The 12,743-nt window shown below is 38.5% G+C and overlaps 1 protein-coding gene and 1 non-coding gene across 2 annotated transcripts in view; one reads left to right on the forward strand and one right to left on the reverse strand.

Moving 5' to 3' along the window:
* PDSS2 (decaprenyl diphosphate synthase subunit 2) overlaps nt 1-12,743 on the reverse strand; it is a 236,747-nt gene that overhangs the window by 65,625 nt on the left and 158,379 nt on the right. Inside the window, exon 4 of the mRNA XM_090279725.1 lies at nt 9,067-9,141. Coding sequence (XP_090135851.1) covers nt 9,067-9,141 — 75 coding nt within the window. The remainder of the gene's footprint in view (nt 1-9,066; nt 9,142-12,743) is intronic.
* Nucleotides 2,577-2,717, forward strand: LOC150007568 (U4 spliceosomal RNA). Its single transcript, XR_016512097.1, has one exon. It is a non-coding gene; the product is annotated as a U4 spliceosomal RNA (small nuclear RNA).

The following is a 12,743-nucleotide window of genomic DNA, read 5'->3' on the forward strand; positions in this document are numbered from 1 at the left end:
TGTAGCTACTTCAGAAATAGCCCTGACATGGGGTTCCTGAGGCTCCACTAAACCTTTGCTCTCTCCAGCCCGGGGAGGCTGGCATTCCAGTAACTTAACGAGTTCCTAGCCCTGGAAGGCAGGGCTTTGGTCCTCAGGATGGAAGCCTCAAACAGAGCCCGAATGACACACTTGGCCTAGACCTCCAGGTGCCCATGTAACAGAACCCCTGGGCTGCTTTGATTGAAAAAGAACCCACGGGCTGTTTAGTTAGGGGCCCGATTGCCCGCTGCCAGAATTATAACTCTCAATACCAGAGTTTGGTGAAAAGAAAAAGAATTGTTTATTTGTACATAGTTCTGCCTTCCCCTCTCAGACCTGGCCAGTCTTAGGAAAGTCAGAAACACCGTTTCCCTACTTCCTAGGCACAGTTCAGCTTTACCAGTAGCTGTCAATCACTCAATTCTGATTGGGGAGGTCGTTTCTGTGCTGTGGTGCCCTCCAGCTCTCAATGCAGAACCGCCTGGATTCTCAGCCTCCTTGTAAACTTCCTTCTTCCTGCAAACCGTATGCATCTCCTCTCATTCTCAAACCATATGGCGAGAACCTCTTAAAGCGGCCTGGAGACCCCCTCCTCCAAGCCACATGGAGGGAGCACACCCGCTAAAATGTCCGCAGCTGCTTATATATCCCTGACTGCATGCTTTGACGCAGTGGGCGTTGCAAACAGTTCTGACCATTCACAGAACCCTACACAGGCTCTGTAGGCTCCTTCCTACCATCCCACAGTCCAAGACCCCTCCCATCTTCCTGAGCCTTGGAAGTTTCAAAGCGGATCTTCGTGCAACAAAGTTTCAAAAGCCACTAGCCCCAGGCAGGCAAAGGAATCCTGAAAGCTGCTTCCTTTTCCTATCTCCCAGCCGCAAATTCTGGGGTTTGTTTTTGGACTCCCCTGTTTCTGTAACACCCACAAGTTCTCTGACTCCAGTTCCTATGGGTAATCCTACCCACTAAGTCAGTGCCTTCAAACAACAATTATTTATTATTGCCCATGTGTTTGCAGGTCAGCTAAGATTCAGCTAACCTAGACTGGTGGCTCTGCTTCTCACACATGAGCCTGGGTTGGCTCGAGGAGCTCTGCTCCAAGTGTCTCTCACTCCTCTTGGGTCAGCAGCTTAGGCAGGGCATGTTTTTCTCATGGTGCTGCTGGCAGAGGCCCAGGAGAACCTCGAATTGGTCAAAGCAAGTCAAACAGCTAGGCCCGTAAAGGGCAGGTAAGTATTTAGGTAACTCTAAAACAAAATCATAAGTGTCTTTCCTTAGTCTTAGTTGAACTTGTGTCCAAAGCACCTTCATGTTACCTCCAACCACTTTCCTGTTCATCATGTTCCAGCTCGGGGGCCTTCTTTCTGTTCCTTGGATTCGTTAAGCTGGTTCCTCCCTCTGGCCTTCGCCTGGGTTGCTTCCTCTTCCCTGGAATGCTTCCCCCCCGCCCCCCACCCAGCTAGCAGCTTTTTGTCAGTCAGAACTTGCTTAAAAATGATTTCCTCAGAGGACTGCCATGAGCATCCAATCTAAAGTAACTCCCTCAATCTGTCACTGTCACTTCTCCCAATTTAGTTCTTAGCTGTGCAGCATCACGGTGAGTTATTTCTCCTGTTCATTTACTTATGTGAGTTTTTTAGTCAGCCTCTCCACTAAAATGTAAGCTGCAGGAGGGCAAAGCTGTCTTGTTCACTGAACACGTGTATTGCTAGTGTCTGTCACACAACAGTTGCTTGAAAGACATGTTAAATGAATGAATAAACAAATCAGACTTCTCAGAAAATGTTCAAAGCCAATTTCCTGATCCCAAGAAACCCCAACTTCTCTTAATACCTTCTAATATTAAACTTAAAAGAAAATTACCTCATCCAAGAAGCTCCTCCTCAATATTGTTAATTCTTTAATTCTGCCCTTTCTCCTATATATTTAGCCTATACCATAAAAATTTATATGTAATCTTAGGGTAAATTGCTCTCTAGTGGTTTCAGCTGCATGTTTTCCCTCTGAACTATATATATCAGCAGATCCTTGAGGGCAGGTCTGTATTTTTAAAAAATTACTGATGTCAGCAAGAGAGGAAGGGGGAGAGCGAGACCAAGAGAGAAACATCAGTTGGTTGCCTTCTGTACTTGCCCTGACTGGGAATCGAACCCACAACCTTTGGTGTACAGGAGGGTGCTCCAACCATCTTAGCCACCTGGCCACGGTGCAGGCCTGTATTTTTTGTCACACCTCTCTGGAGTTCTTGACTCTTTCATCTGGAGACTCTGCCAGCACAACATTAATCTGATGACAACTGAACTCATCCACTTCTCTCTATAACCAACCCTCTTTTAAGTCAAATCTGTCATCATTTTCTTCTGGTTAACCACATGCAAAACAGTGGTGCCATTTCTGATTTCTTATTCTCATAGCTAAAAGTACCCAAAAGACATACTAAAATAAGCACTTAGGATACCAGCAACACAAAGGTACTATAAAAATTATTGGGGGAAATTTTATATTTGTCATTTTTTAAAAAGTCACTAAAACACAAATCAAAAAATAAAATCAACTTTGCGCAGTGGCAGTATTGTAGCCAATGAGGTTTATCCGAGGTGTGATTATTGCTAATTGAAAACTTTCCCCAATACCCCATCGTGACAACTTGAAATAGAGTCGGCACTGGCAACTTTTGATGGTTTCTACAGTGACTGATTAAAAAAATGAATAAATAAAATCATCAGGACTGGTACTTCCAGTAAAATGGAGTAACAGTATTGGATTTGCTCTACCACCTGAAACAACTAAAACACAGGACAAAATATATGAAACACAAGAGCTTTTAAGATATTTGAAATCTGGCAACAAAGAACAGTGATCCCTGAGAGACAATGCAAGGTTGCCGTAGAGCCTAATAGTCTCCCTGAGTTCAGAAGATGGACTTGGGTGTGTGAGGCCAAAGGGTGTTAGAATTAGGAGCTAGAGTTCACAGGACAGAGTACTAGAGATGAGAGATCTGTTCAGAGTCTTGGAGATGTGCAGAGGGTTTACTTAAGTCTTCAGCTGAGTGTTATTGAAGTCTGAGAAGAGACTCATTCAAAAGGTATAGAGGGAATAATCCCTATAGCTTACAAAGGACTGGGAATAGTTCCTGTTCCCACCAGTCAGAGTGGAAGTACTCATGATTCACAGGGTACCAGCAGAGTACTAAGAAATCTTTGCCTTAGCTGTGGGGAAAATTAGCCCTAGCCTAATGCTACTCTGATCCTGCCTAACAAAGCTTAAAAGTAAGACTAAAAGGATCAAAATATTTCCAGTAACTTATCTTCATTCCAGATATTTATAGGTAAAAATATCTAGCATCCAACAAAATAAAATTCAGTGTCTGGTATCCAATCAAAAATAAGCAAGCATGCAAAAAAAAGGGGGGGGGGCAGGAAAACGTAACACATAAAGAGGAGAAAAAAGTCAAATAAAATCAACTCTGAAATGATACAAATGATAGCATTAGTAGACAGGATATTAAAACAGTTTTCATAACTGTATTCCACATGGTCTAGGAGCTAGAAGAAACATGAACATGTTAAGTAGAAACATGGAAGATATAAATTGGTGAACTTAAAGGCAAACATATAGAAACCGTCCAAAATGAAATACAAAGAGAAAAATACTGAATAAAAGAAAAGAATATAGCATCAGTTGTTTGTGGGATAACTTCAAGCAGCCTATTACATATGTAATTGGAGTCTCTGTGACAGAGGAGAGAGGACAGACAGAAAAATATTTAAAGAAATAATTACCAAAATTTTCCCAAATTTAATAAAATAATGAACTCACAAAACCAAGAAGCTCAATGAACCTCAAGCATAAGAAACAAACACAGGGAGGCTGCCAAAATGAGGAAACAAAGAAACATGGCCCAAATGAAAGAACAGGTCAAAACTCCAGAGAAAGAGCTAAATGAAATGGAGATAAGCAATCTATCAGATCTAGAGTTCAAAACACTGGTTATAAGGATGTTCAAGGAACTTAGTGAGAACCTCAGAGGCATAAAAAAATCCAGTCAGAAATGAACTAATTGAAATAACATTTTACAGGGAAACAACAGTAGAGTGGATGAAGCTGAGAATCAAATTAGTGATTTGGAACAAAAGGAATAAAAAACAAACAAACAATCAGAACGAGAAGAAGAAAAAAGAGAATACAAAAAAATAAGGATAGTATAAGCAGCCTCTGGGACAACTTCAGGAGGTCCAACATTCGTGAAAGGACAAAGCCAGCACCATTTGCTAATGTGGCACCATTTGTCTAGCAGGCCTATAACCTTGTTAAACATGTCTGCCATTTTACTCTTCTGAGCTTGTGTCCCAAAGCTGGAAATTCCTGGAAAGCAAGAACAGAATGTGACTAACTGCTCCTTACAGACAAAGGCAGAAGATAACACTGGAACAAACCACAGCCTCCTGTCACAATGCTCCAAAAACCCAGTGGCCACACAACAGCAACCCCTACCCTCTTTTAATCTGATCACAAAATCCAATAAAAGCTCAAAGCCCCCCCTCCTTAATGCTGGTATATCTCTCCACACCATACCCCTCTCCTTCCTTGGAGAGCGAATAAAAACTTTATTCTCTACACTTTATTCTCTTTGTGAATTCTTTCACTGCCATGTCACTGGCCACCCTAATGATTTGCCTCATAGGGGCCAAGAAGGAGACGAGAAAGACCAAGGAATTGGAAATCTATTTTTAAAAATAATAAAAGAAAACATCCTTAAGTTGGTGAAGAAAATAGAGATGCAAGTCCAGAAAGCACAGAGAGTCCAAAACAAGGTGGATACAAAGAGGCCCACACCAAGACACATCATAATTAAAATGCCAGAGATGTAAAGATAAAAAGAGAATCTTTAAAGCAACAAGAGAAAGAAGTTAGTTATCTACAGCGGAGTTCCCATAAGACTGTCAGCCTCTTTCTCAAAAAAAAAAAAAAAAAAAAAAATCCTTTGCAGGCTAGAAGGGAATGGCAAGAAATATTCAAAGCCATGAAAAGCAGGGACCTACAGCCGAGATTGCTCTATCCAACAAAGCTACCATTTAGAATCAAAAGGCAGATAAAGAGCTTCTTAGACAAGAAAAAAACAAAGGAATTCATCATCACCAAACCATTATTATATGAAATGTTAGAGACTTATTTAGGAAAAAGAAGATCAAAACTATGAATAATAAAATGGCAAAAATATGTATCTATCAACAATTGAATCTAAAAAACAAACTAAGCAAACAAGAATAACAAAGACAGAATTATGGATACAGAGGGCGTTTTGATGGTTGCCATATGGAAGGGGGTGTGGGGGAATGGGTGAAGAGGTGAGGCGATTAAGAAGTATAAATAGGTAGTTACAGAATAGCCATGGGGATGTAAAGTAAAGAATAGGAAATGGAGTAGCCTAAGTACTTATATGCATGACCCATGGACATGAACAATGTGTGGGGATTGCTTGAGGGAGTGGGGGGTGCTGGGTGAAAGGGGCCAAAGAGAAAAAATCAGGACAACTGTAATAGCATAATCAGTAAAATATAATTTTAAATATTTATTGTGTACACTGAGTAACATGAGTACAATGTCAAAGCAGCTTGACTGGGGAATTCTTAGAATGGCAAAAAATACTTAAAATACAATTTTCTATTTAATATGCTTCTCTCTTCAATTAGCTAACATAAAAAAGCAGTAGAGAGGAGAGATTTTATAAACATTAAAGAAAGCACAGCAATGAATTTTTATTGTCTGGAAGAAATGGTTCACAAACTAGCAAATATAAAAATAAAAATGCTGTTTTTCAATGGATAGAAGAAAAGATGGATTTCCTAAATTACTTTGAATGTGTGCATAGTCACAATTTACCTATTATCTGTTAAGTATTACTAAAGTAAGTCACATAAATTCTCATACTTTCACTCTACAAACTTCTTCTGGAGAAGGTGATTTCAAAAGTATTCAGTTTGTTTAATGCATTCACCCTCATTACACAGACACTGTTCCACAGAAAGCTATTTTTGTATTGCCCACATTCTCCAGCACTGCATCAAGCAGCCATATAGAAACAGACCACTATTGTATCCTCTTATCCCTAGACTGATGGAATGGTTTATAGCTTATTTTAAGTCACAAGGCAATTCTTTTGTGTACTGAACTGGCCCAAGGCTAGGGAGGTTGTGCAACTCCCTTCCCACAGAACATCCACTTGTGGTGGCTTCCCAGTCATGCCAGAGAGGAAAACCTTGTGGGTACTCCATGTGAGGCAGTGCTCTCTGCCTCTGAATTGGTTCCTGGGCCAAGTTAGGAAAACCAAATTCTGGAAAGCCATCTCAAGGGGGGTGGTGTGGGGTGGTGTGTGTGTGTGTGGGGTGGTGGTGGTGGTGGTGATGGTGGTGGTGGTGGTGGTGGTGGTGGTGGTGGTGGTGGTGGTGGTGGTGGTGGTGGTGGTGTGTGTGTGTGTGTGTGTGTGTGTGTGTCCTGAATTTTCCTGGTTAGGATGGGAAATGTGGTTAACCTAAACTGGACATGGGGCACAAATAGAGATATCAAAAACCATGCCTACTGCCTCAGTTCAGCTATGCATTTTTGTTTCCATTATTTAAAAGAAGAAAGAAAGGCACTTTAAATAGTTTGGCTATATTCAGAAATTTAACTGCTCAAGAAGTCTTCAGTGCATTAAAGGTCTGTGTTTGGGGAGATGGTGGAGAAAAAGGGCAGATGAACAAAGCATAGCTACTTCTATTCTATTCTATTCTATTCTATTCTATTCTATTCTAATGGAGAAAGGAAGGAGAAAGAGAGGAAGAGAAGTATTGACGCGACAGAGAAACATCAACTGGGTTGCCCTTCATACAGTTGGTCCTAACTGGGGACCAAACCCACAACCCAGGCATGTGCCCTGACTGGGAACCGAACCAACGGTCTCTTGATTTGCAGGATGATGCCTAACTGAGCTGCATCGGATAGGGCACCTACAGATTCTTTCGTATAAAACTTATTTGTTAATCAAAATCAGCCAATTGCTGCTTGCTCTGTGGTGGCTCATGTATGGCTGCTTTATCTTTTCTTTTCCCCAGGAAGAAACAGATTATATGGAGTCAAAAAAATCTAGATTCAGATCACGTCACGGTCAAACATGCATTAACAATTTCCAGGCACTAAGCTTTCCTGCTATTTGTCATTTCTGAATTTCAGGCTTTAACTCTACAAAATGGGTTTACCAACAAATGTCACCCTTTTCATTGGTGATTGTATAGAAAGAAAAGTATAAGCAAACTATAAAGTGCTATCTAAACATTTATTATTGTTGTTGCTATTAGGTCTTCCTGACATATAGCAAATATGTAACAAATGTTCACTAAATTATTAATGAACTGAACTAATTATAGTGAACAAATGGTGAGGATGAATAAATCATGAACCTTTAAACCAATAACATTTTCACTTAAAAAGTAATATATATTTAACTGTTGAATATTAATATTTTACATAAAACTAAGTTGAACACCTTGTAAATATCCCTGGGGAAAACAATGCCTCAACTGCCAGAAGAGGTCACGGTAATCACCGTACATGGTGGGATCCCAGGTATAGCAGACGGATATTAGCAAATCAGGTCTCATTAAGGTATACAGGCATAGAATAGAGGTTAAGATCACGAATTCTGGAGTTTAAATCTCAACTAACAAGTTGTGTGACTGTAGACAAGTCACTTAATCTGTTCTAAACCTCAATTTTCACATATGTAAAATGGGGATAGAATAGTATCTGCTATTAAGTGCAAAAACACAGGTGATTACTTACCACAGCGTTATCTGGTTAGCTATCCATCATCATCATACTATATACAGGATAACTTTCTATGAGTGGAATTAGACCAGGAGTCCTCCATTTTATAATCTATTTTAACTTTTAGCCATGGTGAACTATAGTATGTTTTTGAAAAACACAGCAAAGGGGGAACACTATGCTCATATATCCTGCCATGTCCCCACATTCCTGTATGCTGCTTGGATGAAGTTAGATATGCTTACCAGGAACTGTAGTTCCCTGAACCAAATACAGTATACGCAGACGCTCAATGTACAATTCTTCACATTTCACTAACCACTCTCTGAACCATCCAGAACCCATGGGTTATACTTTTAAATTTCTTATTCAAGTTGCTCATGCTCTATGTTTCACTTCCAGTAAAATTTGTCTTTCTTTTCTCAAATGGAAATGTCAAAAAGCTTAAGATGTGCATATATGAATATATTTTCTCATTTGCAGTGAGTGAAATCTTGCTAATACAGAAGCTAAAGAAGTTAGAAGAATGAGACCCTATGATAGGAACCTCTTATAATTGTATATACCATGTTAAATGATGATGGTGGTCAATGATGCAATTGCTTCACATTCAATATCCTACTGAAATGTATTAACTGCATTTTAAGGAAATAAAGCCTAACCCTTCTTGAGATGTCCTGCCAAATGAGTCAAAAAACCTTAATTTTAGATCTATAAAATTTATCAAAATAATCCAACTGTGCAACCATTGACATTCTTATTGTAGAGAATTTAATAATGCAGTAAATTCTGGATCTTGGGTATAAAAGACATTTCTTCCTCATGCCCCCAATAGTCATCTTCTTCAAATCACGTCTACTCCTCTGGGACATGGCAGGCCCCTTCCTCTGGGGAAAACCCAGGCCCAGTCGCCTCAGCCACATCAGCATGAGCTGTTCCTCCAGTCTGCTTGTCTTTTGACAGAGCTACCTGCCAGCCAGCAAAATCCTGGTGTCTACTGGGCTGCTGCAGATTGAACAGACTGTGAATCCAGCTAGAGGACAAGAGGTTGTTTTAATTGGCTAAATCTGCTATGTAGTAAGCGTATGGCCATGAATTTGTAGCCAAAACACTAATCTAAAAAAAATGTCATGTGCAATTTAAACAGAAAACAAAAATGACATTTTCACTCGTCAGTTCTAGTTTTGCCACGAGGGTTTTTAACTTAACATTTTATAATGACTACCAAGTCCTTACCTTTGCTGAAGTAAAATTTTCATGGTATACTCCTTGTACCAAGTCCCTAAGGGCACTTGCCAAAAGTTCCACGACCTAAAAAAACAAGATAAAAAATTAAAAGAAACAATTTAAAAATTTATCTGGATTCTTACCTCAGAATGCCTCAGAAGACTTAAAAGCAAGACAGTATTTGTGTTTGAAAGAAACAAAACAAAAACAGGGTTATGTGCAAAGATTCTGGCAATAACATTGCCAACCTGAATATTAAGAGCTGTGATCCAATTTTTTTCAGTCATAATTTAAGCAAAAAAAGAGAAAAAATCTTATAAGCACAGTATTTAAGTACTATACATGAAAATCCAGTAATAGCAATTTTGAACATAACCTTAAATTTCAGATAACTAATGAAATCTTAATCCAATTTATTTTCTGTACATTTATTTCTGTCAGGTGGATACTTTTCAATATCCCCATTCTGGCAGTGATTATAATGCTAATTTTCATACTTAATACAGAAAGAAAAGCAAATGCAAAAGAATGATTAACCTTTCAAATGTGTTCATTCTGTTGCACTTAAAATACACTGGATACATTTGGTGTAGGAACCCTGGGTCAAACACACCTTATTTTCAAACTTGAAAATTTTTTACAGAAACACAATATTGAAATCGTATTCATCAAACTTGTATTACTTTCAAGGCTCAGGCTATTTAGAAAAAAAATTCAAGTAAAATCAAAAGCTTTGAACTTGTTCCAGAATGTAAAACAAGCAGAAAACAGTAAATGGTCTCTTTGGAACTACTGTACAATTTAGAGTTGTTTGCATAAACCATCTTAATTCAGAAGGATAAAATAGTGCTATTTATTATAATGTTCATTGCAGCTATTTCAAAGAAGAATTCCTCAAGGCAAATCTATCTGCTTCTTATGAAGTCTTAATATCTTGTATATTTAGCTTCCAATATTATGCAGTTCTGTATCTGACTCCCACTCTTTGCTTCCTAAAATTTAGCTCAGTTCTGATTGAATTAAAGGATTTTGTTTCAGCTTTTATCATTCTTGTAATTGAAGACATTATTAAGCCAAAGGATACAGAACCAAACAACAAGATACTTCAATTTCAGGTACACTGGATTTAATAAACATTTTCTTAGAGGCAAATTACATTAATTTGTAGAAAGACTTGCTTTAAACTGTTAACACATGAGCATTTACCTCCAAATTTATATTTACATGTTTACTGCATAACTCACACAGGCGGCTGATATGGAAATTTTGCTGATTAAAGGCGCATTTTTTTCTAGCTCTGCAAATGGGTTAATTTGTAAAACCTATACAAAGTCTTTTTTTTTTTTTTTTTAAATCACATTGCCCTTTAGGTAACCAAATACTTAAGAAATATTGTAGCAATATGAGCTGCAGAGGAACTGGAAGGACAATGATCCTACAGTGTTACCAGATGTGTTGAGTTATTTAAGTGGGGAAGAGAGAAAAATGAATGGATTTTTTTCCCCCTGAAGGTATCAGATAAGCCCTATTCCCAAATCCAGGAGGATTGAGTATCGCCAATAGGTCTATGAAAGACTGTAACTAAATGCACAGCATCAGATTGGATTACAGTTTATACAAGCAACATCCCAAGATCCTCCTGATGGCTGGACACATAATACAGATCAATCACTCACTAAGAAATGTTATGGTTTTGAAACAGTTTGAGTTCTGAGACCAGCACTGGTAAAGTGAAAAGGGATTTATAAAGAGAAAGTCTGACACTAAATGTCAAAATGATGGCATGAACTTTTAAAAATGGATTTGGCTCTGGATAACCACAGCGTTCCTTTACTTCCCTGAAATTCCAGACCAGGAAGAAGCAACAAAAACATTTTATTCCCTGACTCTTCTTCTCTTAATGCAATCAACATATACAGTCAGATTGTACTTATAATTTGTAAATGACCTATACTTTCAAATTGAGCAGAACACATCATAGTCAATGACAATCATCAAGGAAAAAGCTTCCGACTATTGTGGGCTAACAAGTCCAGGAAGATAAGAGACTATGAAAAGCAGGAATAGCCTAGGAGAGTTGAATGTGTCCCAGGCAAGGGTGACTTTAGTGCACACAGAAATCTCTTTCCACTGCCTGAAATTTTTATTTACTTTAAAAATTATACCAAAGAGAGATGTCTTTAAGTATCACCCTCCTCCAACATTGCAAATATTTATAGAAAGACCACAGGGCTACAAGTCACACGTACTTTAACAAAACTAATCTTTTTTTTTTTTCCATTATATGGCTTACTACCACAGGTGTTCACCTGTTGAGATACCTCTTGTACTAGAATACAAGAAAGCAGTTGCTTAATGACAGTTTTCTTCTTCAGATTCTTGAAGAATCATTTGTTCAAGCAACCCAAAATGGTAGCAGGGATAATGGCCACCAGAGGAGAATCCAGAAGTCTAATGCTAGACCTCCTGCCAGGGTTCAAATCAATGATTTGGAATATAAGAAAGAAATAATCAACCAAAAAAGAAGAAACAAGAATTTTAAAAAACGATGAGACAATAAGAAGACTCTGGGATATCTCCAAAAATGTCAACATCAGAATCACAGGGGTGCCAGAAGGAGAAGAGGAGGCGCAAATATTGAAAAATTATTTGAAAAAATAATGAAAGAAAACTTTCCTAATCTGAAGAATGAAATAGACATACAAGCCCAGGAAGCACAAAGAGTCCCAAACAAGTTGGACCCAAAGAGGACCACACCAAGACACATCATAATTAAAATGCCAAAGGGTAAAATAAAGAGAGAATCATAAAAGCAGCAACAGAAAAGCAGAGAGTTGCCTACAAAGGAGTTCCCATAAGACTATCAGCTGATTTCTCAAGATAAACTTTGCAGGCAAGAAGAGACTAGCAAGAAATATTCAAAGTGATGAAAAACAAGGACTTACAACCAAGATTACTCCATCTAGCAAAGCTATCACTTAGAATGGAAGGGCAGAGAAAGTGCTTCCCAGACAATGTAAAGCTAAAGTAGTTCATCATCACCAAGTCCTTATTATAAGAAATGTTAAAGGGACTTATTTAAGAAAAAGATGATCAAAACTATGAACATTAAAATGACAAAAAACTCACAACTATCAATAACTGAATCTAAAAAATAAAAGCAAAAACAAAAAAACAAAGCAAACAACTAGAGCTCCATAGATATGGAGATCATTGGAGGATTATCAGTGGGGTGGGGGAAAGGGGAGAATGGGCGGGGAGGTACAGGGATTAAGAAGCATAATTGGTAGGTACATAATGGACAGGGGGATGTTAAGAACAGTATAGGAAATGGTGGAGCCAAAGAACTTATATCCATGACCCATGGACATGAACTAAGGGGGGGAATTATTGGAGGGAAGGGGGATACCGAGCAGAGGGGGGCAACGGGGAAAAATGGGGACAACTGCAATAGCATAATCAATAAAATATACTTTAAAAAAGAAAAGAAGAAAGAAAAAATCTCACTCTGGAAAGGTTATTTAACAACAGCTTTTCTACAGTGTAGAATGACAAGACAACATGTGATCTATCACTCTATTTAGGAAGCAAACAAACACATGGCCCCTCAGCTTTAACTACTCTTAACAGCTGCTAGCAAAGGAAAGAGTCGTGTGTGTACACATCTGCAGTGTTGATGGCATTAA

The sequence above is a fragment of the Furipterus horrens genome, unplaced genomic scaffold (assembly GCF_987537825.1).
Source record: "Furipterus horrens unplaced genomic scaffold, mFurHor1.1.pri manual_scaffold_6, whole genome shotgun sequence".
In the NCBI taxonomy this organism is placed as follows: domain Eukaryota; kingdom Metazoa; phylum Chordata; class Mammalia; order Chiroptera; family Furipteridae; genus Furipterus; species Furipterus horrens.